Below are 24,088 nucleotides of genomic sequence, written 5' to 3'. Positions count from 1 at the left end.
ATTGTTCTCACCTATTTTTCAGACCGTAAACGACGACATTTTGAGAAGCCTATTTGGACCGGCAACCTAACCCAAACAGTCATCCTGGTCCAAAATAATAATAAAGAATTAACAACCTGAGACAGGTCTTTGTCAGCAATTCGGTACTTGAATGACGACTGTTTTCGTAAAATATCACTATCCATCATGTGTAGCTTCATTACTGCTGTGTGTATTGGTGAATTCTCTAAGACATAACCAACAGAAGAGGAAGGATCCAGTGAAGGTCTATTATCATTTACATTATTCACTGTTATCGTGACTAAGGCTCGAGAACGTATGACATCATTCTCGATAAGAGCAATTTGTAAGCGGTAATCAACTTTTTGCTCATAATTCATCGTGCCGCATAAATAAAGTTTGCCGGGGTCACCAACACAGAAGGGCTGCAAAAAATTTTATTTTCCTCTTGCTATTTTTAAATAGATCACAATAAAAAGCAATGCATACTATCAATTTTCTCCAGCAACCAATTTTTAAAAAACTCAACCAACAATTCATACCTTTTTAAACAAGACCTCAAATTGTGGATCTTGCATAGATAAAATAATAAAACTGTTATCTACTTAGTTCAAAAATTGTTACCTGCTCAGTAGCATATCCAATTCTTCCTTCTTCAACAATATCAAGGTAATATTCCTCAGGAAGATTTTCAAAAATAACGAAACTCCTTGAACTATCAGCATTTTCGGATAATAAAAACTTGTAGTGAGGCTGCAATATTGGCGGTGCTTCTGTATCCTTCCGTTCGATGAATACCTTACAACTATAATGAACCACTTCAAAAAAATCAAAATGAGACATCCAAGAACTGAAGTAAACTCTGACAAGTCATTAGTAGGATTCAAATAAGTATTCTTCCAGGAAATTTTCGGCAACTAACACATTTGCTTCAAAATTTGTTTTTTGCAAAAATTGGCCAGTTGCAACTATCTGAACCATTATAGTTCCAGTAGTCCCATTCCAATTTTCTTTCACATATATTTCCCCTGTACGACCATTTATATCAACTAGATTACTTGAAGTCATACGATATAGAATTTTTTGGTAATAATTTCCATTCTGATAAATCGCTTCCACTCTACCAATTATGGTGCCTAAATAGAATTTGTTAACCCAAACAATAATTTAATGATTTTATGATGCAAAATAAATTTAAATCTCGGGTCACATTTCACCATGATGAAATTAGATCTTATCGATCAATCATAATTTTGGTTTAAACGAAAAACGAGTTGCTTGCATTCTTAATTCCAGGTACCTTTCAAAGCAAAAGCACTAATCTCGAAGTTTCGTTCCGTTTCTGCAAAATATAGCTCAGATTCGCCATCTTGCTTCACGAAAATTTCAACTTGTAAAACGTTATAATATGTTCCGTTTCGGGAACCTTCTGGAACTAATCCTGGATAATCCGAACTTGTGGTTCTGGGATTACTGGCCAGTACGCCAAATAAATATTCACTAGCTGTTCCGTAATGAAATTGAGAGGACACGTATAATGTGCCAGATGTAGCATTTATAGTAAAAGGTAATTCAGAATCCGAAAGCAGATGGTAGACGACAACAGCGTTTGACTCTGAATCCACGTCAACAGCAGAAAAATGTGCAATTGTGGTGCCCACTGGTGAATATGCTGATATCTGAAACGATCGCTGAGCAGAATGCACCGTGAACCATGATAACACTATGAAGCGATGAATCACAATCTTTTAAAGAAATACAATGTTGAAGAATGCGCTGTTGACTGATTATTGCACGGATAGAGAAAGCAGAAATGTCAGATATAGAATATACCGTATACTGCACATAACGATTTTCAAACTCGGGCGCATTATCGTTTTCATCGAGCACTTCAACAGTAACTTCTGCGGTAGCGCTGAGTGCAGGGAAACCGGAATCTTTTGCTGTTATTAAAAATTGGTAGTTACTGCTTTCCTCGAAGTCTACGTATTCCGTTGTTAATATGGTTCCTAAACTCCTAATGATCATAAAAATTTATAATAATTCTAACATACTCTCCAAATAATAAGTAAATAAATTTAACGCTGCACAAGTAGTATATGTCAAGAATGTATTTTTCTCACTACCTTGTATCACTATCAACTCGATATAAACTAGATTAAACTGTTACATCAATTGAAAAACATAAGCAAAGAAGTTGGAATTGAAACCTGTTGTTGCATCAATTGCAAATGGTAAGCGGTCAGTGTCATAAACAATATAATAAGTTATGTAACCATTAAGACCTATATCAGGATCTTTTGCTATAACCATACCAATTGGTGAGTGCAAATCGCAGTTTTCCTGAACCGAAAATTTATATCTGAAATAGCTTGATCAGTAGTTCTGTTCTTTCAGCTATAATTGCAATGTTTATGAGCAAAACAAAACTCAGATCCATTGCTGCATACCTGATCGTATTAATTCTGCGGCCGACATGCATTTCACAAGGAAATGGTTCTGTTGACATATAATTATTTGAAAATGATTTATATAACTTCACCAGCGTACAACGTCTTAGTAGTCATTATTGCTAGAAATTGTATGTCTTTCAAAATTTGAAAGGAGGATAACCTTTAGTTTTTCTCATAATTACCTTTTAAATGAAAACTGCGGGTGGTTAATGTTTGGTTCAGTAAATTCAACGGAAATTATAGCTTTCATAAGTTTCTTATTATTTGTTGCAATAGAGAATATAATTTTATATCCTAATACAGCTTCCGGAAACGTAGCGTTTGTGAACAAATACCCATTCTGATCCACCATAAAACGGCTATCATTCACTATGGCCATTGTCTTAAATTTACAGAAGTGAAATTGAGGAATGAATAAATTATTAGAAAAGTTTTGAGGCAAAGCCACCTCCAGTAGAAAATTAGATACCAAAATTTCTCTTAGATATAGAAAATTTGGAGAATCAACCAACATTATATAATGGTAAATGACCAATTGCTGTATAAGGGTCAGCATTAAGAAGAAGCGCAAACTGGTAGTAAGGTTGTTCTGTTTCATTGCTCTTAGCAGAATCAGTGATGTGAATATAGATTGTGACCTGGAATAGTCCAGTTTTAACTAATAATTTGACCATTTCAAATAGTAAAAATCACTCACATCATTCTTCATTGATGGAAATCCTTGATCACTGGCAACGCCCTTACATTCCACAGTATTATTCACATACTGCCCTAAGGCGGTTGTTGAAAAAATGAGTCCACTAGACGGTTCAACCATAAACAAATCATTGCCGCATCGCAAAGCGTAGCGAATTTGCCCATTTAATCCTTCATCCATATCAAATGCCAAAATTTGTCCAATTTCAGTAAAGATTCCCTGTAAACTTTGGAATGAAAACATTTTTTAAAAATTACTAGGAACCCTTAACAACATAAAATCTTTTAAATCAGCCACCAACTTTACTTCCAGCTTTATGTCTTTTGCAAGTCCTATTATATCTTAAATAAGTAATTGATATAAAGAAGGTTCTAAGTCTTGCAGACTTACTGAATCAGCTGCAATCGAAAATGTATAAAATGAATCGTTGAACGTGGGAGCATTATCATTAACGTCCTCTATGGTAATAGTTAACGGTGTTCGCACTTCCCACAGGCCATCCCATGCTTTCACTTTTATTGAATATTCACTTTTCTTTAAAATGAAAATTTCAATGTTCACATCAAAACAGAAGAAAATTTTCAACCAATGTCTTAATTACAGTAGTAAGCACCTTTTCCCTGTTTCTTCAAGCGATGTTTTTTCTCAGCAGATGATCCTATCCATGTTGATATTTTCTATACTTCAAGACTTTCTCCACAAACTATTTTAATTTTAACTGAACAAATGAGAAATGTTCCATTTCGTACCTTTTCTCGATCAACTTGTTTTGCCAGACTAATCCAACCCGTTTGTTGATCAATTGAAAAGTTATCAGCACAGTTACCTTCCAGACCATAGATAAGAGTACTGTTTACATCAGCATCATAACATATTACCTGGATAACAAATTTTCGGTAATAATCTGAAATACCAAACATAAAGAATCACATTGTGACTAAAACCCTTACCTGAAGTATTAGTGTCCCCAAACGGCTATTTTCCGCAACTGCACCATGAAATAAATTTGAAAAACGCGGCGCATTATCGTTTCTATCCAGTACTTCAATCTAATGATAGAAATTAAGGGTGATTAATATCAACAGCATTTTTTTGTATTTCATTCATTTAATTACCGTTATCAACATGACAACATAAAAAATCAACTAGTAATTTCAAATAACAATCTATACAAAGAGACGAATCATAATTTAATCGATTGAATCTGACTCAGTTTTGAAAAAAATATTTGGGAAACTTGATCAACTTAACATAGAGTAAAACAGCTTTTACAAAATGCCAACAAAATCGGATTAAAGTGGTTAAAAAAACATAATTGGAAATAGTCAATTGGATGGTCAGTCGATTTGACCACTTACTCATTCGTAAAATCATTATAAAATGTAATTCATAAATCATAGAAATAAGCAAAACCTTTACAACCACCATCTCCGACAATTGTGGATTACCATGATCTTTTGCAATAACGTGCAAATGATACTCATTTAACTCTTCGGCATCCAAACTGGAAGTAGTAAAAATTTCTCCCGATACTTCATCGATTTTGAAATATTTCTGTGCAACCGAATCACCTGTCATCAAACTGTATGAAATTTTCCCATTCATTCCAGAATCCGAATCTCTGGCAGTAACTTTTATTATCAGTTCATCGCTGTCACCGTTCTCTGCTACTGAAGCAGAATAGAAAGCCTGAAAAAAAAAAAAACGAAATTTATCTTCATCTTTTTAAATTCGAAAATAAATGCCATTACAAATTATAATCGTTCCAAAGAAAATGCAATTTTGTCGCGCTTCCAACGTATTTGTATTTATACCTTAGACTTTTGTTAAAAATGAAATAAGTGAAACCTTCTCAAAGAAAGGCCTATTATCATTGATGTCTACAACATTTACGACACAATTTGTGTATGAAATCATTGGTTGAATATGTTGATCGATAGCAGCAATCCACAGTTCGTACTGTTTTCGATATTCATAATCTATTCGATTCCTTAAATTCCAGTTAAAAGTATGTTTAATAAATAAAAAATAAAATAAAATATAAAAATATTTATAAATAAAGTCAATAAAAAGTAGTCTAGTTCTGATCGCAAATTCTTAGCTATGTTAAAAGTATTTGTCAATAATTAAGTAAACAAATGAAATGTAAATCATCCTCTAAGAATTAAAACTTATTTCTGAAGCAGCAAAAAGTTGATTCCAGAAACAATCCATAAACTTAAGAAACATACGTAGCATACAATTCTCCCGAATTAGGATTTAGATAAAAATGATGGTGCGGGTCACCACTGAAAATCGTAAATAATATCCCTCGACTGGATACATTAACCGACTGAGCCATAAATTTTGTTACCAACATGTCCGGATTATGCTCAGTAGCCATCAGTTCTTGCTGTGAACGTTTCTGGAAATTTGTAGAACTCGTGTTTAAAATATACACAATGAAACACTTTTGGAAAATGAGGGTCTTCTGAAAGGGACTTTTAGAATTTCACAACTTAACTATTAAAATCAAAGTGAGTGAATCTTGTTGATCAAATGGATTATACAAAATTCGTTCTAAGAACTAGCACCCAAGCAACGAAAGCAGATCAAAAAGTAAAAAATAAAAACACAGAGAAGATTCATATCTTAGAACTGAATAAAAATTTTTGTGAATGTTTTGAAAACATGACAGATTACTTCGAAAACGGGGAATCTCATAGTTTCGGACACGTAAAAGGCTAATCCAACAGATGAGGTTAAGTTTCCATGATCAGAAACTACTGCAGTGATTGAATAATCTTGCTTGAGGAGTTGTCGTGTAGCAGTGATGATACCACTCTGACTGATTTGGAAATATGATACATCCGGACCACTAAGGCTATAGTACAAAGTATCATTTTCATCCAGATCAAGTGCCGATATTACATATATTACATCATCTGGAATGATGTAATAATTTGTCAAATAACGACATTATTTTATAAGTCTCAGGTTCTAATAAATCTCAACCTGAAGTACTTGTGAATTGAGTAAGAATTTTTTAATTTCTTTTTTTCTTGCACTTATTCGAATACTGCTTTTGCTTTAATGTAATTTCTCGAAAATTCATTGCCCTATGTTGGAACTCAGATAATTGGCTAAATGTAGTTGCTGATTAGTACAAAACAATAGTGCTCTAGTAGAACTGTTACATTAATTCCTCATTTCTCTGCTAAATTCACAGTCATAGTAATATTTCTTGTCGTGACTGTCGAAAGTATAATTTAGTAAAAACCACTTCAATATACTTTTTTCAACACTGTTTGAGATGAATACATCAAGTTGTTCATTAAGAATTATAGGAATATTATCATTCTGATCCAGCACTTCAATTCGTACTACTGCAGCACTCGAATGTTCCACAAATTTCCCATTATCGTGAGCTATCACTTTCAAGATCCAATGCGACTGAGATTCACGATCCAGTACTTCTAGTCTTCCTATACATCCTGTTGTTGAGTTGATGAAGAATGGTAACAGTTCTTCGTCATCAAGGCTGTACCTGCATTGAGAAATTTTGCACTTAAATCTAAATCAAATTTGTACTAATTTTTAGTTGCTTTGAGTTACCTTAAAGTTTAAGGAAAATATGAAATTTCAGTAAGGTGTAGTGCAGCACCGAATTCGTTGTGCTGAAGCATCTAGGAGTTGTTTTACTTATACTACCAGTTCATAACAATTCTATATAACGATTCTGCACAAAAAAAAAAAAAAAAAAAAGAATTAAAATCTTTTTTATAAAAAAGAGTTGAAAACTAAAATTAAGAAGGATTGAATGATAGAAGAATAAATTTGATTATGCATTTTATAGACAAATCATTGTACAATAAATGACAAGCGATGTGGCTATGGCTAATACGATAGTAATGAAGAGGAAATTTAATTTTGAAATTATGAATAAAAGTAATGCAAGAAGATATGAGTATCATATGATTTTTAAGGCAGTTTATTCCACATGATTTAAAAATCTCTAAAAAATCTTCACCTTATCATTGAGAATTCTCGGTCATCTTTATCTGTTGCCTTCAAACACAATAGCGTTAAATTCTCTTCAACAGGCTCATTTTCCATCACTTCAACGTAGTATTGAGGATACTCGAAGATTGGTACATTGTCGTTTACATCCATGACTAATACAGTAACCGTACTTATTGTGTTGAAGCTTCTCGGAACAGTTAGGTCATTTGCTTGCACAACCAATTCATATCGGTTCTGCATTTCGTAATTCAGTGGTCCTGTGATTTGTAGTTTGCCTGTTTGTGGTATCACCCGAAACAGTGTGCTATTACCCTTAAAAAACTGATGACCTTTTATCAACCTACGGAGGATAAAAAATATTCGAGAACTTCAAAAATCTTTCACACCTCCCTTTACACTATCCTTTTCTGATTTATAGTGACAGAACTAATGTCATTAGTTTTTATCAACGTAACCCACAATCCATAGTTGTCTCATTTCGACAATTATACCATGGAGTATGAGAAGAAGATACCTGAATGAGTGAATAAGATAACGTTCCGTTCAGTCCTCGATCTGCAGTAATAGCTCTCAGTGTTCCTATAGTAATTGGGTATGTCCCTTGCATATTTTCACCAACATATAATATTATGTCAACACGGCCAGGAAATTGAGCAGTTTTAACACCAATATTTAAAACTTCAATTAAAACGATGCTGAAATTAATTTAATACTGCCTCATTTTAAAAGCATTTCATAACAGCAGCATTTATAACATCAGTTATTTGCTAATCTTTTTAGTATAACTTTTTAGAAACGCATCCTTTTATAAAACACAAAGGAACTGCAAAAATTATTACTTTCATTACCTACAGACAATGACTTTCAATCGATTCAGCTTTTAGTTTTCCTCTTGCATGTAACAAAACATCATCAATTTCAGTAAAAAAGCAATAATTCCCAGTAATATTTACAAAGTCCTTCGACAAATATTTGGATTGTCCTAGTAGTGAATAATGAATAATTTATATGATCAAACTTTAATTAGATTTCTATTATAATAATTTGGCTAATACTCTCGCTATTAAAAACTAAATGCTTCTTTTTATAAAAAATTGCACCTGCTCTGCTTTCTAGTATTATTGTTTGATAGTATCGAAACCGTTAAGTTATAACTCGAATTTTTGGCAGCATTTAAGCGTTTGTTTGTCATGATTATCCCGTTTGTGGGAGATATTCGAAAATAGTCGTCTTCATTTCCAGATTTAATTTCAAACAGAACATTTGTCACAGTGTCCTTAAACAAAGGATGTTTGCCTCGAACATTAGTGGAAAAAGCAAAAAATTATTTGTGAATGATGGAAAATGAATTAGGAGTCTATTTGAAGTTTTTCTAATGAAAACAGATGAGTTTATTCTCGAGTTTCCTTGAAATTTCATCTAATACAGAAGTTACTAATTGGAAATCCACTGATTGATTCTAGATAAACCATTTCACTGCAATTATATGATTGGGATGAGAGACTTATGAGATTCACGCAAGGGATGAGATTGATCGAGAAAAACTTTTGCATAAGATATGTTCTAAAAATAATTGAATTGAATGCGACATACAGTAATTTGAGACACAATATGGCCAACTGGAACATTTTCTGGAATCTTTATATGGTAAAAGTTTCTCAGTCTCGGTGATTCCTTGTTACTAGCTAGTACTGTCACAGTTACTGAAACAACTGTTGACAACCTCCTTGGAACACCATAATCCTTTGCTTCGATTAGCAAATGGTAATTTTTTTGCTCTTCTGCATCAATCGGGTAGTGCACCTGAGGAAAACTAAATGTTGGTTTAGTTGAAATTTAAAACTTTTGAGGATTACTCGTCTTTAATTGTCATCATTGAGGTGATAATTAGTACTACTTTACATTGCCGCTTATTTTTTCTAATTTTTGGCTAGTTTAACATTTCTTCAGCATTTTAATTATTAATTGAATTCATCGTGATTAGTGGTAGTTTTAACGAAACACATCGAAATGATATAGAGAACAAAACTTTGCATCAAAAGAGGTACCAGCAGATATCCGAGAACTGGATTTATCATAAATAAGCCTTCTGAATTTGACCATGGTAAAATGCGATATTGCAATTGTCCATTATGACCCATATCAGGATCCACAGCATGAACTAGGCCTACTATGGTACCAGACGTCGCTCTTTCGGAAATAAAAAAGGCAGACGGTGAAACAAACTGTGGCGCATTGTCATTTACGTCCAGAACTATTATTTTTACTGTAGTTGTTGCTTTGAAAGCTAAAACATAAAGTTGTATTCACTAAGTGCTTTGGAATGATCAATTTAAATTTGACTGTCTGAATTCTATTTTACACAATGATCTCACCAATAAACATATTATTTACTTCTTTTCCTATATATAATGCATGACTCAACATACGTAATTAGAAGATTTAAAATCAAAATTATAATTCATCGAAAACATTAGCTATCTAGTCAATTACTGATCTTGAGTGTTTCTTCATGTTACTATCGTTTTAGTTCGTCATCATAATTAAAGTTTTTTTACTATGTCGTATTTTCAACTAGATTGAGATTAAATCAACGCAAAATTACCCACTTTTTTCTGGAGGTCTCTGATCATAAATAACAATGTGTAAGTGATGAACAGCCATGTACTCCCGATCAAGAGGTGTTCTGAGAAAAATTCTCCCATCAGGTTTAATTCCGAACCAACTCCGCTCATTACCAATTATAGAAATTTCGAAAACGAATTCATTTACTGAAGAATTTCAGGAAATTAAACAAAACGTGAAATTATGGCTGCAATTGCAGCAATATTAAAAAAACAAATTAAAAGGTAGTTTTTGACTGCAACCACAATAATGGTGATTTTCTTGGTGATGCTTTGAAAAACAAACCAGTGTCCAAATCAATAACTTCAAGTTGAGTGATCACTTCACCGACTGGAGCATCTTCATAAACTTTGACTTCATAATTATTAGATTTAAATTTCGGTGCATTGTCATTCTTATCAATAATATACAGAAAAATTTGACATCCCACTGATGCACCCCCTATTCTATGGGCGATTGCCTCGAACTGATAAAGACTTTCCTGGAAATTGAAGATTTGATGAGAGAGATAGAAAGAATCAAAAGAATACTGTATGTGAACTTCAAATACTTTAAACAATTAAAAAAAATTGGACTTTCTACTTCAAACAATTATTCTAAAATTGGAAATCAACTTATTTTTAATTTAGAGATTATCTCACTTTTTTACATCTAAGCATAAAATCAAGTGCAAATGATATACTTTTTCAAAATCAAACGGGGCAGTGGTACTTATGATTCCAGTATTACTGTCTATCGATATAGCAGCCGGATTTCCTTGAAGCGTATAGCGAGTAAGATTATTGTCATCTGACATCAGAATATCAACAAATGTCCCCGAAGGCGAATTTTCAGGTACCATCAAATCAATACGATTTTGCAAACAGAACAATGCATTATTGTCTACTTGAGCGACGATAATGAGTACAGTGACTAGTTTGGATACCTCGTTGACTTTATTTGTGACCCTGATATCAAGATAAGTCTCCGATATCTATAAGAAATATACAATAGTTGTAATTCTTGTGAGAGTTCAAATTTTTACTTCATTTAATAGATCTTTACTATTTGACTTTTCAGCAAGTTAGTTAACTTACATACCCTCATTTCATTTCTTGTCCGAATCACTCCAATTTCTTTGTCAATTTCAAAATTATCACTCTCGCTGAGCATCTCAAATTTGATTGCTTTTCCACTGCCAATTTTCCCTACAGTAGATCCCACTGGCACTCCTTCTTTAATCGTGAATTCATAATACGAATGAAGATTATCAATACTGCTTTCTTCACCTGTTACTAGTAATTCTATCTGAAATTTCATTTGATATAACCTTTGAGGAATTTCTACTAATTACGAATGGTTGTTGCAAAAATTATTGAGATCTTCTAGTTTATTGCTGTATAGTTAAAAAAAAAACTTGATTGGATTTAGACATCAAATATTTTGATGTTCACAATTGGCATTCTGAATATTTCGATTTTTTAAAAGTTGAAGGGAAACATGTTCTTTTAAACTATGTCCTTCTGAGCTTTCATTTCATTTAGAGAAAATGTGCCCTATCGACCTTGATTTAATTTCAAAATTCGAATAAAAAATTCATCATTATCGAGGGAATAATTTGCGTTCGTTTACCATTTCATCAAACCTTCCCCTATCATACACATGTGCTGATTGACATTTCCATGACAACAAAATTATGAGTGCTCCGAATAAGATGTTTTAAATTACTTTTTTGAATGAAATTATGCTTGAAATCAGGATTGTTTCTGCATCTTTAAATTGAATTCTATGCATAAAATGGACGAAACGGACAATTATGCTTGAAATCAGGATTGTTTCTGCATCTTTAAATTGAATTCTATGCATAAAATGGACGAAACGGACAACCTAAGGTTGATTTCTTCCTATAATAAAAGAAATGCGTTCATATAGCACAAAAAGTGATATAATATCTTACAACTTTATCAAGCAAATCATTTCTCAATTTGAACGTATGTTGTAGGCAGGTTATTTAATATGGAGAGAGATACCACAACCTTATTTTAATTATTTTTAATGAGTGAAAAGGGAGCATAAACAACGCCAACTTTTCATATACATATTTGATTGATTGTCCTCAAAATCTGTATAATTCGGCTATTAAACTAATTTAATTGGAACACTCGTTAAATGCAATTTCATCAGACTGAAAACAACAATAAATTTCATCAATTGTTTGTGTGATGAAAACTTGTTGTTCACTTACGGCCCATTAATCGAATGCTTGATTTCTTTTTAAATCATTTTCTCTTCTATAATTGCACCTTGCTGTGCCAATGATGGTAATTGAAGGCTGCTTAATGTGTTTTAGACATTAATTTGAATTTTTTGCAGCTTTATTATAGAGACTAAAAGTGATTACTTCAACAATTAAATTTGTTGATTTCGGATAATCTACACTAAATTTTAATCACAATATCATCATTTCCTGTTAGATAGATTTGATTTAGATTTATCTAATACTTAAAGGAGACAATCTGTATTAAATAAATAAATAAAAACTATTACTATTCCTTGTTGGGCATCGATTTCTCAGCATTTCATTTAAAAATTTAGGACATACTGATTTCTTCGATTCAACGAGCTCATCAAATAGAGCAAATGAATTGCTTTAATATATGATTGATTATATTTCCTGTCGATTGATTATAAGAATTCAATTTTACTTTTGAATAAACAACACATAAATTTCTCACACTGATCTCTCATTCTTATTCTTAGCAATATAATTGGCTTTCTGACTAAAATCTCAGCAACTATTAATTTGACTGTTGCCTGATTTTCCTGAACGATGATGTAATTATAGAAAACAGAAAAATATGCAATCAGAGAATATGGTAAAGTGAGGTTAGGAGGAAATACATACCTTCCGACCTAACGCATTCCCGTTCGTTTTATTTCAAATTATTCGTAAGGGTGATTAGAGATAATAGGTATTGATTTCGTTTTTAAGTAAAAACAAAATGATAAGTGAGGAAAAAAAACACTTTGATTTTCATTAAAATACTTATCAAGCTCGACTTCATAATCTCGATCGAGCTTTGATTCTCAGTGATCGATCAGTAGATAGTAGAGACGAAGTAAGTGAAAAGCAAATGAAAATTCATTAGAATTAGTGATGCAGTATACCAGAAAAAGGATCAGTCTACAATTAGTGTGATCGTTTTTGATTACAAAAAAATTTCAAGTGAAATCTAAGACAAATAAAAATTGATAAAGTAAAGAAAACATACCCAACTTTAATCTATCGCTTTGCAAGCTCTTTTAAATCGCAATAATTAATTTCTTTTTCTTAGTTACTATTACTGTTCATAAAATTTTTGAAGATTAAATTTTAATGACAAAATAAGTTAAACTGCTGATAATAAGTTTTTTGCAAGACTGAAAGATTCTGCAATTTATGCCTTATTTCCCTTTATAATCTTATCTCATTCTGGTGTTAAAGTGTAGTGTAAGTTTAATAGGAGTGCCTTAAGGCTAATCTGTTTTGAATCAAACGCTTCTAAGCTCCAAATGTATTAATCCTTACAACTAACATATTCACGCTTGAGTAAACACTATAGAAAATGAATGCCCTGCGACATAATTAATAAACATTAAGTAAGACTGATCACTTAGAAGAGGAATTTTGCTTGTGTTGAGATAATCAGATTTTGTAGAATTACGGGAAATAAAATAAAAATTAATTAATAAGCCACTTCTATTCTACCAGATGCTTCAGATTTCGCGAATGGATGATTCACATGAAAGCACCAAGAAGATAACTGACGGAAGTAAGATCTACAATTAAACCTATCGTATCACTATTTCTTCCATAAAAAGCATACAGTTCTAGTTTGCTTTAACATTAAATCTCCGTTGGATGTTCAAAAAGATTTGACGATACCAAAATTAGTTACTGTAATTATCTTTTATATTTATAACTAATATTATTAGTTTTTGCAAGGTCTGGACTTTTCGTTACACTTCTTTATAATTTTAAGTTGGTATGAATCGAATAGAATTTCTTTCTTACTTCATTCAGATTGTTTACTCAACTTCTGTGTCCACTTCCATTACTATAAATGTTGACAAACAAATAGTTTGATCAATAAGTGGACAGGAAACAATATGAACATGAGGTCCATTTGATCACTCTAATATAAATGACTCATTGAATAAAGTACAACTTGACAGGGTATTCTTTAGTCAGCATTTGTGGAATATTGAACCCAGTGTGAAAATTCTCACCTTAATGTTGAAATATTATCGAATTTACGAAAACGAAAGTAATTATGAAAAATCATGGAACTAAAGAAGGAGAAAATAGAATAACAGAAATGTTCAATCATTTTTAAATTAACATTTCGAAATTCGCATTTTTCATTTCTAGTTGATGAAACTGACTTCTGAATCAAAAACTCTCCTTCTCAGGAGTTATTAAAAAGTTAGCTGAATAAATTAATTTGAAGACCTCAACATGCAAAATTTTCATAAATTTATTCTCTGTCCGAGCCAAATTAAATGATCCCTATAACAGAGAAAATCTGTGAAGTATGTCAATGTCCATAAAAGGTTTATAGCCACTGATTTTTCAATATTCAATGTTTCACATAAAGGTAGTTGTATAGGCTATTGAGGAATAAATGATGCATATCAACCCTCAGCATTTCAGTCATCACCAGATGTCCTCATATACAATTGGACGACAACACAACAAATGACAAAATCAACAAACTGCACATTACAAACACGCATGATCGAACAGTGCATACAGGGACATCAATAGGACGAACAATAGTGTCGAGACAGCAACAAATTTATATTTGCATATAAATGACATCGCGTCTGTACTTTGAAGTTCTAGATGCGCATTACCACACATATCAATCTCAACAAACTAAGGTAAACAGCGAAAGGCAAGATAGAATGGGGAAGCAAATATTGACCAAATATACAAGTAGAATATGTTAAATCAGTCATGCGGTCTTAATTTTAATGTGTTCAAATATAGAATCAAGAAAGATAAAGAAAAAGAGAGAAAAGATGTTTTTTATCTCACCAAATCATTTTCACGAGTACTTGTTAATACTCTAATAAATTTCTTTCAAAAAAAAAAAGAATTTCGAGACACTAATGTAATGATAATGTAATTTGTCGAATAGATGGTGCAATTATCCATTTTATCAGTTAATTTGAATTTATTTTACTACAGTTACAAATATTCATGGAAGGTTTATTTAACAAAAGTAAACCTACTGCAATTGTCTTGGTGAATCCTTCTGACAGTAGCGTGATTTCCATGCTCACCAGATGATCATCCGGTTTCTGGTTAATTTGCAACTGTCCAGTTTGACGATCAATATCAGCCCACTGCACGCTATTCACATGTTTCTCATTTTTAAATGAGGTAGTAAAATATTCAACTTTAGCGCCAGTTTTCGCTATTACGGTACCAAATACCGTGCCAAGTTGGATGTCTCGGTCAAGCTGATACCGCTTCTTGAATTCAACTGGTGCTTCCAGCCTTGGATTAATCGAGATCAAAATATAGTGAAGCTCAGTGGTCCTTCGTAATTTATCGTCTTCAAATCTAAACCATTTTTTACTGAAGGGAAATTCGAAAAAGAGAATTCTACATCTCTTGCTTTTCTGAATGTAAACTTACCTACTGTTAGTGTTTCGATCGTAAACCAATACAGAAAAATACTTCGGATCGCCTGAGAAAGAACTGACTATGAAACCACTGTCGTTTATTTCAGAAACTATTTCTGAACTCTCCATAACTTTATAACCAATTGTTCCGTTCAAACCAGCATCCCTGTCTAAACAATTCCATGGGACGAACGATGACTCAGAACCAACTAGAACTGCTTTGGTTCCAAAGCATTCTGGAGAATTATCATTTTCATCATCTACTTGAACTGTAATGACCATTGACTTCAAACCATCACTTTCAGCAACAACCAGACGATAAAAGTCCACTTGTTCACGATCCAACACATCAATACAAATCAAATTCTGTTGTTGGAAGAGAAATGCTTTCCCAGCTGGTATTTGGCGTAACAACTTTAAATCTCTCCCCAATGTTTCTATTTTGCCACATATTTCACCAACACTATTGTTTTCCTAAAAATGTGATATTTGGTAAGCTCCAAGATAGATTTCAAGTAATATAAAAATTTATCATATACAAGATTAAATGAGTGAAAAGGCGAGTCGATTTTGTAATAACGGAAATAAAAATGAAAGAAAGAGTCAAATCCACCTGAATATGAATTGTAATCGTATCCATATCAGAGTTTCTATTCCTTTTGTCCACTATCATAACTCCAAAAGTTACACTATTAAAAACCGATATCGTTTCAGCTTTAATTATCAATTCAATTCGCTCTCCAATATATTCATCTAAGTTTTTCATTAAAAATATGCTCCCGTCAGTAGAATCAATCCAAAACAATCCGAGATTGCTTTGAATACTACTTGCATGACCATAACTTAACGAATACAGTACTTCTTGATCGCATGCAACTGCATGTATTCGAGTAATCATTTGTCCAACTAAACTGTTGTCAATTTTAATATCATTGTTTGGATAACTTGTAAAATTAGGTGTACAATCTTTTTCTGCATCACTGTGAATGAAAACAAAAGTTGCATTAGAGAGTGTAGGAATGCCTCTATCTGTTGCAATCACGGTGATGTTGTAAACATGACCTGGTACCACAGAACCATCCCGTGTGATATCACCTGTACTTTCATTGATCTAGAACTAATAAGCTTTTAGATTATGGAAAGGTTGAAATCAAAAGCCCACGACTAAATTTAGATTCGAACAACAAATAAGCTTGCAAATTAGTAAAGTTAAATATAAATCTAAATGAACAAAAATCGACTAATATATAGGAATATATAGAAAAAAAATCGACTAATAATAATATATAATAATGTAATTAATGAAAAGAGAGCCCAAAAAATCCTGAAAATTTTCAACCAATAACCTTAAACGGCATCCATTTCTGCTGCAGTCTATATCTAACTTCACCATTTAGAGCAGAGTCCAGATCTTGCGCCATTACCCTACCGACGAAATTATCTCCTGCATTTGGTGAAATATAGAAATGATAAAATTCCTTCTCCCAGTACGGTACGTTGTCGTTTGAATCTTTCACTTCAACCACTACCGTACAGTTTGCTTTTAACAAGCCTCCATCCGTAATAATGACGGTTAAATTGTGGAATTGAGCCAGTTCGAAATCCAACACCAATAATGTTCGGATCTAACGTTTTATAATGAACCTCTGGTGATGTCTAACAGTAAGAAACGCATGAAACAGTTCTTTAAAAAATGTTGAAATTTTAACATAAAGTCATTATTACAGTTTTGCAAATTATTATAGGAAGCAAAAAAAAAAAAAAAACTTTTAAAAAATGATTAGCATGAAAACGGAAAGTTAATCACAGTAAATTGAACATACAATTCCAGTATGAGGATCAATGCTGAACATTCTCTTCGTATCATATATCATTTCGTACAACAACGTCGCATTTGGATCACTGTCATCGTCAATACCATTAAAAAGTCCCACAATTGCACCAGGGATGTTATTTTCGAAAATGATGAATTTATTTTTGTTGGGGCATTGAGGTGCGTTATCATTAATATCCTAAAACCATGGGTTTTAGGATAACTAAACTAACATTTGAAAACTACTTATGGAAATTTCTTTCTAAAATACAATCTGCTTGAAGATTTTAATTTATGCCTGACTAATAGCAAGTTTCAAAATGTCGTTAATTTTACTGAAATGGTTTGTCATTTAAAACAGGTCTTTTGTTTACTTTTAATCAAGTTAAGTACAAAATAGCTATTCGAAAAGAGAACTTTTATCCAAAGAATGCGGGACAGCTAAATTTTACCTCTATATAGAGCTGAAGTAGGAATTCGTGCTTGTTTGGAACTGAATTTGAATTTTTGTATGAATTGAAAGCAGCAACAGAAATTGATAGGTAATTCATAATTTCATGGTCAATCTTAGATGCAACGAAAACTTCACCAGATGGAAGAATTTGAACTGGATGGTTTTCCGTAACTCCATATGTTTGGAATTCAAAACGTTGGGTTATATTTTTGGGTGCTAAAGTGGTTATAATTGTTCCCAAAAGTATATTTTCTGGTATCGATAATGCGATTACTGGCGGAAATGAATAGGGCTGAAAGATAAATTGGCCATCACTAGCTTAAATTGATTTGGTCAATTAGAAGTGAAAAAGATAAATAAAATGAAGGGTTTATGTCATTGACGGAAGAAATGGAAAATATCTTCACTATTAACCTTAACTGAACTTTAGTATTTGCCCATCATTAATTAATGCATAATACTCAATGAGAAATTGAAGCTAGGAGATGGATGATTTCAAGTTAAATTAACTCATGACCAGTTGAACTGTACGTTCACTTCTAGTAAATTAAAACGAATTTCTGCCTGCTTGATAAACTGTACTACTGTAATTTCGATAAAAAATGGCGTAATGATTTGTCATCGGAGGATATAGTGAAATTATAGTTGCTTTAAGAACAAGAGAATTAAACCTGAAAAGGTTTAATTGAAAAGGTACTAGTGAATTTTTGAAAGAAGCTCACTTTTTCATCTTCCTTGATTTCTACCACAACTCTAATAGTACTGTGTCGTGATTGTTCACCGCCATCAGTTGCCGTCACATGGAATTGCAACTGATTGAAACTATTAGGAAATTTCACCAATTGCACAATTCCCGTTTCTGAGTCAATGCTGAAAAAACTACTATTGATACTAAATGTGATGTGACCATTGCGACCTTCATCTGGATCGTGACATCGTAATCGAAACAATTCTGCACCAATCCCTATCCGCTGAGAATCAATAACAAAATGAGCTGTTCCATCAAGTTCAAAGATCGGAGAGTTATCATTCTGGTCAAGGATATTCAGCGTTCCTTGGTGCATTGCAGTTGACCATTCACCATCCGCATAAATCGTGAAACCAATTCTAGGTTCCACTTCGCGATCAAATGAACGACGAGCTCGTATTTCACCCGTAAATTCATTGATCAACAAATCAGTAGTGTTGATACGATAGCGAATACCACTCTACAATTTTTTAAGTGGATTTTTCGCAGCTTTAAAAGACACAGATTTTGCAACCTTCGAATAAGCTAAAATTCAGATGCATCAAACACAAATTATTGCATTAATTTAATCATTAATTTAGCCATTTTCTTTACAATTAACATATAATACAATTTAAATTAGCACAGAAGTGCAATTCACTGAACTATGAATACTACACTGTGCTCCAGTATGATGACAGGGGGTGAAAAGTTTGAAGTCTTCTTTTAATCGTCACAGCTCGATTTTTTTTAAGTTGTAATCTGCTGTTATAATAACTCACGAGTGGCGAATGCACAGAAAATGAGGCCAAGATTTTTTCCGGTGACGAATTCTCAATGACTTCAATGGACCAGTTGTTCGATGTGCTGAATTTTGGCACTTGAAACATACTGTCTAGTAGCCATATATTTATAGTAGCATTGTTACGTGACAGACGACCGCCGTTATCTTTTGCACCCACAATGATCTGAGGACACATTAATTCAATACAATTACATATTCCTTGATTGAACTGACTGAAGTGGTAAGTCAAACCTAAAAGACTTCAGGAAAAGTGGTTAAAAGCACTTACTTCTATTTTCGGTCCAAAGTTAAGTAAATCCGCATGCGTAGCTAGATACACTCTTCCAGTTCTATGGTCCAATTCCAAGGAACTCGGAACAGAATAATAAAACAAATATGATATTTGCGCAAATTTTGGACTGTCGTTATCAAATGCCTCTAGCTGTACGAGATAAGTACCTGATGGATTGCCTCGTACAATGTAACCATGGTACTCAACTTGAGCAAAATATGGATCATTGTCGTTTACATCCTCAAAACATGAGAAAATACCTTATTAAAGCTTCGTATTAAAGCATGAATAATCTTTTTTCAACTACCACAGCTGAATTATTTTTAAAAAAGAGTAATTTTCATTTGGTACTCATCATTTTCCCGAGGATAGATTTATCATTAGGAAACATAATAATAATGTAATTTAATATCATATTAATACTAGTATTAAAATATATGAAAAAAAAAAAAAAAAAAAGCGAACTAAGACGTTGATGATAAGGAGAACTGAGGAACTTCGTGATGGTTTGCCGTGATCGGTAGCGGTAACAATAATTTTATGCTGTTTTTTAGTTTCTCGGTCAAGCTTTGTACGCAGCAATATTTCACCAGAAGATTCCTTGACCATAAATATTTGTTTCTTATGAGGGTCTTCTATGTTGTACGAAATAGCACTGTTATTTTCATGGTCCTGAATATGAGTTCATTTTAGAAAAACAAAAATTTCTGCATATTACTTATTAACAGCTCTTTAAAATCTTCACCATTCAACTAAGTAATACTTCTAATACCATCTCTTGAAGATCCCAGTTGATGAATTTAGTTTAGCAGGAAAAAGCGCACCTCGTCAGTTGCACAAACTTTAAAGATGACAGTAAGTGGTGGAGTGTCTTCCAACACTTCAACTTCATAAAAAGGAGCAGAAAATTGCGGTTCGTGATCATTTACATCGATAATCGTTATTTGAATTGTGCAGATCGAAAATTTATTACTGGGCGTTGTTTTTCGTACTGATATTTCAAGTTCGTAATTCCATTTGGTATGATTTGGCCATACTTTGGAAAGTGTCACAATACCTATCAACCATTTCGATTAATTTCCTCATATAATTAAGTGATTCAGACTAAATTTAGGATATCCTTCTTATTGTTTATTCTTTTACTATGTTGATAATTTAATGAGGAATGCAGAAAACCAATATTCTTATCACTAGAAAATTCGGTACTCGATTTCAGTATTTGGCTAATGCTCAATTATAACAGATTTTATATTCCAGTATTGGACAGACAGGACAAACTGGATTCATTTAATTATTAAAATTTATTGTGTTGATTAATCATTTCAAGTAAACAAAAGAGTTCAAGTTCTGATTTTACCTGTATTTTCACCAACCAAAAATAGTCCGTCATTTCCGCTGTTTTCAATAATCGAAAAGTGTAAATCTTCCTCAGCAGAGGTTCGAACCGCAGCAACAAATGACCCCAGCGGTGAAGTTTCAAAAATATCAACTTTCATAAATTTCTCTTCAAGTACTGGAGCCGTGTCATTTAATTTTGTAACAAAAACCTAAAAATGACTGAATTTCATCAATTTTCTGGTTTGCGTGTCTTAGTCGCTAAAAGCTCTTTTTTTGGTTTACGTAATCTCAGAATACTGACCTTCAGATCACGCTCCAAAGAACGTGGTGGCACACCATCATCTGTTGCACAAAATTTCAATAGAAACTGCTTGATCGGCTTATCCATTAATCGGTTTTGTCGTAAAATACCGTAATTTTTTCCACTTTCTAATCGAAAATAATTCTCATTGTTACCATTAATTATAGATATTCGAACATTTTGCCCGTCATCGCGATCATTTGCTGTTATCACAGCAATTGTTGAGCCTACAGCTGTTTCTGAACTAATGTATGCAACCTCTGAACCAGTTGGATAGGTCCTGTAAAGTTATTGAAACTTGGTAGAATTTAAACAGCCTTATGACGGCAATTAGAATTTCAAATTAATTACCTGAAATTGATTTCGGGATCATGCAAATTGGTATTTGTGAGGTGTATATAAACCAAAGTATGGCCAATCAATTTTGGTTCACCTTGGTCTTGTGCTTCCACTGTTAAAACACATATTCCCGAGCAATCTTGCAAACAACCATCTTCTAAGCAGTTCAGCGCAGTGTGCTACAAATAACTTTATTCCATAGTTTTGGCTTAATTCCATTTTGGGAATCCGAAAAAAAAAAAAAAGTGTCTAAAATTAAATGCAGCAAATAAAATTGATAGAACATTGAATACTTCAAGTAAATCGAGTGAAGTGATATTGCGAAGACTGAGAACGTTCAGGGTCTTTACACTATAGAAAAGATTGGGAAAGTTTTAATTTCTTATATACTATACTAAATAGTCTATTTATTGATTTCGCAAATATTAGATTTTTTTCACAGATTGAGACACTCACTGTGAAATAGGATTTAACTACTTTCTTTAATTTTCTTTACCTGAATAGTTATTGCACCCGTACTGCGATCAATCTGGAAATATTCGGAAGGGTTTGTTGTAAGATGATAGCTAATAAGACCATTATCACCGACATCTACATCAGTAGCTTCAACCCACAATAGTGTTGCATTAGATAATACCGATCCATTCAATTGGACATCGTAACGTGATTGACGAAATATTGGTGGGTTGTCATTCACATCTAATACGTTTACGTAAACTATGCAATAGCCTGAGCTAAAACCATTTTAAATTAACGATATTAATTACTTGAATTACAAGTCAAGATGAAAAATATTCCTTAATGAGACGATAATTATATAAATGTCCTTGCCATAAGAATGTTTTCTTCAGTTCTCGGAAAGAACTTTATAGAGATCAAGAAAAGTTTCCATAATCCTAATCATGGTAATGAATACGCTACTATCACAAAACTAAAGGTACAAAAATAACCGAGGTGGACTGCCACCATCATATGCTGAAATGTTGAGAACAAACAGATCTTTCGTCTCACGATCTAGTTTTGTTTGTAGTTCAAGTAGCAAGACATCTTCACCAGAAGTGTTCGAAGATCGTACTAATGTAAAAAATTCTTTTTCATTCTGAAAAAAATCATCAGAGTCTCTTAATTTTCCAGAACTTACAATGATCTGAAAAAAAAAAAAACCGACTGACTTCAAGCTCATAATTTACAATCGTGCCATTTTCAGCTAAATCTGGATCGTTTGCTGGTTGTAAGCGTATCCGACTGCCAATAACTGCTGATTCGACAATTGAAACACTCTAGAAAATAAATGAGATAGTTAAAATTTTAATTAGAAGGAGTTACATGAAAAAATGCTCAGAAAATCTTTTTCTGTTCAATTTTGTTCAAATTTCAATCTAATTTATATTAAAATAGCAAAAATAGCCAAATTTTCAGGATGTAAAGCAACATGAAAATTAACTATGCATCATAAATTCATGATTTCTGGACACCTGCGACAATAAATCCATTGCCCGACCCTCATCTTCCATTCTCACTAATTATCTCCGCTTCACATCCCCAACAATTATAAAGCTTTCTCCGCTGCATTGATGAAGCGAAATATATAATTAATGCCTACGGTCAATGGTCCTTCTCAAATATACACAGCAAAATTTACTACCCACGGGTAAACGACTCAATTGAAATATTTTCTTTTTAATTATGCAGAATTTTCGATGTGATGAATAAATTGAAATTATTTTGGCGATAAAAAGGCCAAATAGATCCTGGCTGTCAAATTGATACCTGATCTTGGGTAGGATATCTTTTTGAATTTCATAAATAACTATCAGAATGCAGTTATTCGTTATGATTTATTGTTATATTTTCCACATCTTGAAAAATATTTTGATTTTCTTTTGTTAAAGGATCAAGAACCAGTTACTGAATAATACTTTTCAAGTTTTTAAGTTCGAAAAGTCAGTTTTTTTTTCTCAATTCAGCGCCGTAACTAATTTCTGAAACCCAGAAATTTGATGTATGGATGTACAAATTACTAAAATAAAGTGAATGGCCCACAGGATTTTCAACTAATAGCAGCGATTGACCTATCCTGAATGCGAGAATTTATCGAGAATGATAAGTCTGTGCTGTTCTGTGCTACAGCTTAACCAACCATATGCTTTGAGGGGAACGTCGGGCTGTTATCGTTGACATCCAGCACATTAATTCGAACTGCGACTATTGTAGTCGGTTCAGCAGTTAAAATCAAAATAATTGTTCCGTTGGGTGCAATTGTCTCCCGGTTCAATGGTGCAGAAGTGCGAACTTCACCAGTTTGAATATCCACAGATGCAAACTGATTGTGACCATTTAATCGATAGTTGAGATTTGGTTCCAGCGGAATTTTGCCGATCAATGTACCTTCCGCGATATCTGCAAAAAAATAAAAGGATAAAATATCAGAGAAACGGAGAATAAAAAGTTTAAATTTAGTTCTAATTTCAACCTATTTTTAGTACTACATATTTTTAGTAAAATTGATAACCTATGACTGGCATTACATTCATTTTTTCGCTAAATTACTGATGAAAAATGTTTCTGCAACAAATACTTTATTAGTTTCTTGGTTTTTATATTTACTCTT

The 24,088-nt window shown here is 32.7% G+C and overlaps 1 protein-coding gene across 2 annotated transcripts in view; it reads right to left on the bottom strand.

The window, feature by feature from the left end:
• Positions 1 to 24,088, bottom strand: part of Bm7425 (Uncharacterized protein) — a gene marked incomplete at both ends in the record, with an annotated part of 31,394 nt that overhangs the window by 7,195 nt on the left and 111 nt on the right. For both annotated transcript variants that reach the window (XM_043078946.1, XM_043078947.1), the window contains 44 exons: positions 117 to 425; positions 625 to 805; positions 923 to 1,136; positions 1,301 to 1,679; positions 1,834 to 2,009; positions 2,211 to 2,362; positions 2,636 to 2,835; positions 2,966 to 3,091; positions 3,151 to 3,369; positions 3,541 to 3,684; positions 3,900 to 4,028; positions 4,101 to 4,199; positions 4,564 to 4,839; positions 4,999 to 5,140; positions 5,382 to 5,554; positions 5,833 to 6,074; positions 6,423 to 6,676; positions 7,160 to 7,464; positions 7,667 to 7,847; positions 8,253 to 8,428; positions 8,746 to 8,955; positions 9,201 to 9,439; positions 9,762 to 9,923; positions 10,063 to 10,258; positions 10,460 to 10,750; positions 10,858 to 11,064; positions 15,034 to 15,367; positions 15,443 to 15,903; positions 16,043 to 16,540; positions 16,776 to 17,054; positions 17,253 to 17,441; positions 17,695 to 17,988; positions 18,419 to 18,904; positions 19,206 to 19,391; positions 19,497 to 19,739; positions 19,965 to 20,171; positions 20,324 to 20,556; positions 20,857 to 21,046; positions 21,139 to 21,418; positions 21,490 to 21,656; positions 21,974 to 22,211; positions 22,428 to 22,576; positions 22,650 to 22,757; positions 23,618 to 23,877. In XM_043078946.1, the coding sequence (XP_042934880.1) occupies positions 117 to 425; positions 625 to 805; positions 923 to 1,136; positions 1,301 to 1,679; positions 1,834 to 2,009; positions 2,211 to 2,362; positions 2,636 to 2,835; positions 2,966 to 3,091; positions 3,151 to 3,369; positions 3,541 to 3,684; positions 3,900 to 4,028; positions 4,101 to 4,199; positions 4,564 to 4,839; positions 4,999 to 5,140; positions 5,382 to 5,554; positions 5,833 to 6,074; positions 6,423 to 6,676; positions 7,160 to 7,464; positions 7,667 to 7,847; positions 8,253 to 8,428; positions 8,746 to 8,955; positions 9,201 to 9,439; positions 9,762 to 9,923; positions 10,063 to 10,258; positions 10,460 to 10,750; positions 10,858 to 11,064; positions 15,034 to 15,367; positions 15,443 to 15,903; positions 16,043 to 16,540; positions 16,776 to 17,054; positions 17,253 to 17,441; positions 17,695 to 17,988; positions 18,419 to 18,904; positions 19,206 to 19,391; positions 19,497 to 19,739; positions 19,965 to 20,171; positions 20,324 to 20,556; positions 20,857 to 21,046; positions 21,139 to 21,418; positions 21,490 to 21,656; positions 21,974 to 22,211; positions 22,428 to 22,576; positions 22,650 to 22,757; positions 23,618 to 23,877 (10,184 nt within the window). The remainder of the gene's footprint in view (positions 1 to 116; positions 426 to 624; positions 806 to 922; positions 1,137 to 1,300; positions 1,680 to 1,833; positions 2,010 to 2,210; positions 2,363 to 2,635; positions 2,836 to 2,965; positions 3,092 to 3,150; positions 3,370 to 3,540; positions 3,685 to 3,899; positions 4,029 to 4,100; positions 4,200 to 4,563; positions 4,840 to 4,998; positions 5,141 to 5,381; positions 5,555 to 5,832; positions 6,075 to 6,422; positions 6,677 to 7,159; positions 7,465 to 7,666; positions 7,848 to 8,252; positions 8,429 to 8,745; positions 8,956 to 9,200; positions 9,440 to 9,761; positions 9,924 to 10,062; positions 10,259 to 10,459; positions 10,751 to 10,857; positions 11,065 to 15,033; positions 15,368 to 15,442; positions 15,904 to 16,042; positions 16,541 to 16,775; positions 17,055 to 17,252; positions 17,442 to 17,694; positions 17,989 to 18,418; positions 18,905 to 19,205; positions 19,392 to 19,496; positions 19,740 to 19,964; positions 20,172 to 20,323; positions 20,557 to 20,856; positions 21,047 to 21,138; positions 21,419 to 21,489; positions 21,657 to 21,973; positions 22,212 to 22,427; positions 22,577 to 22,649; positions 22,758 to 23,617; positions 23,878 to 24,088) is intronic.

This window comes from Brugia malayi, assembly GCF_000002995.4.
Source record: "Brugia malayi strain FR3 genome assembly, contig: Bm_v4_Chr2_contig_001, whole genome shotgun sequence".
Classification (NCBI taxonomy): Eukaryota; Metazoa; Nematoda; class Chromadorea; order Rhabditida; family Onchocercidae; genus Brugia; species Brugia malayi.
The sequence above is the reverse complement of the archived record's forward strand: the minus strand, read 5'-3'. Positions and strand labels throughout refer to the sequence as shown.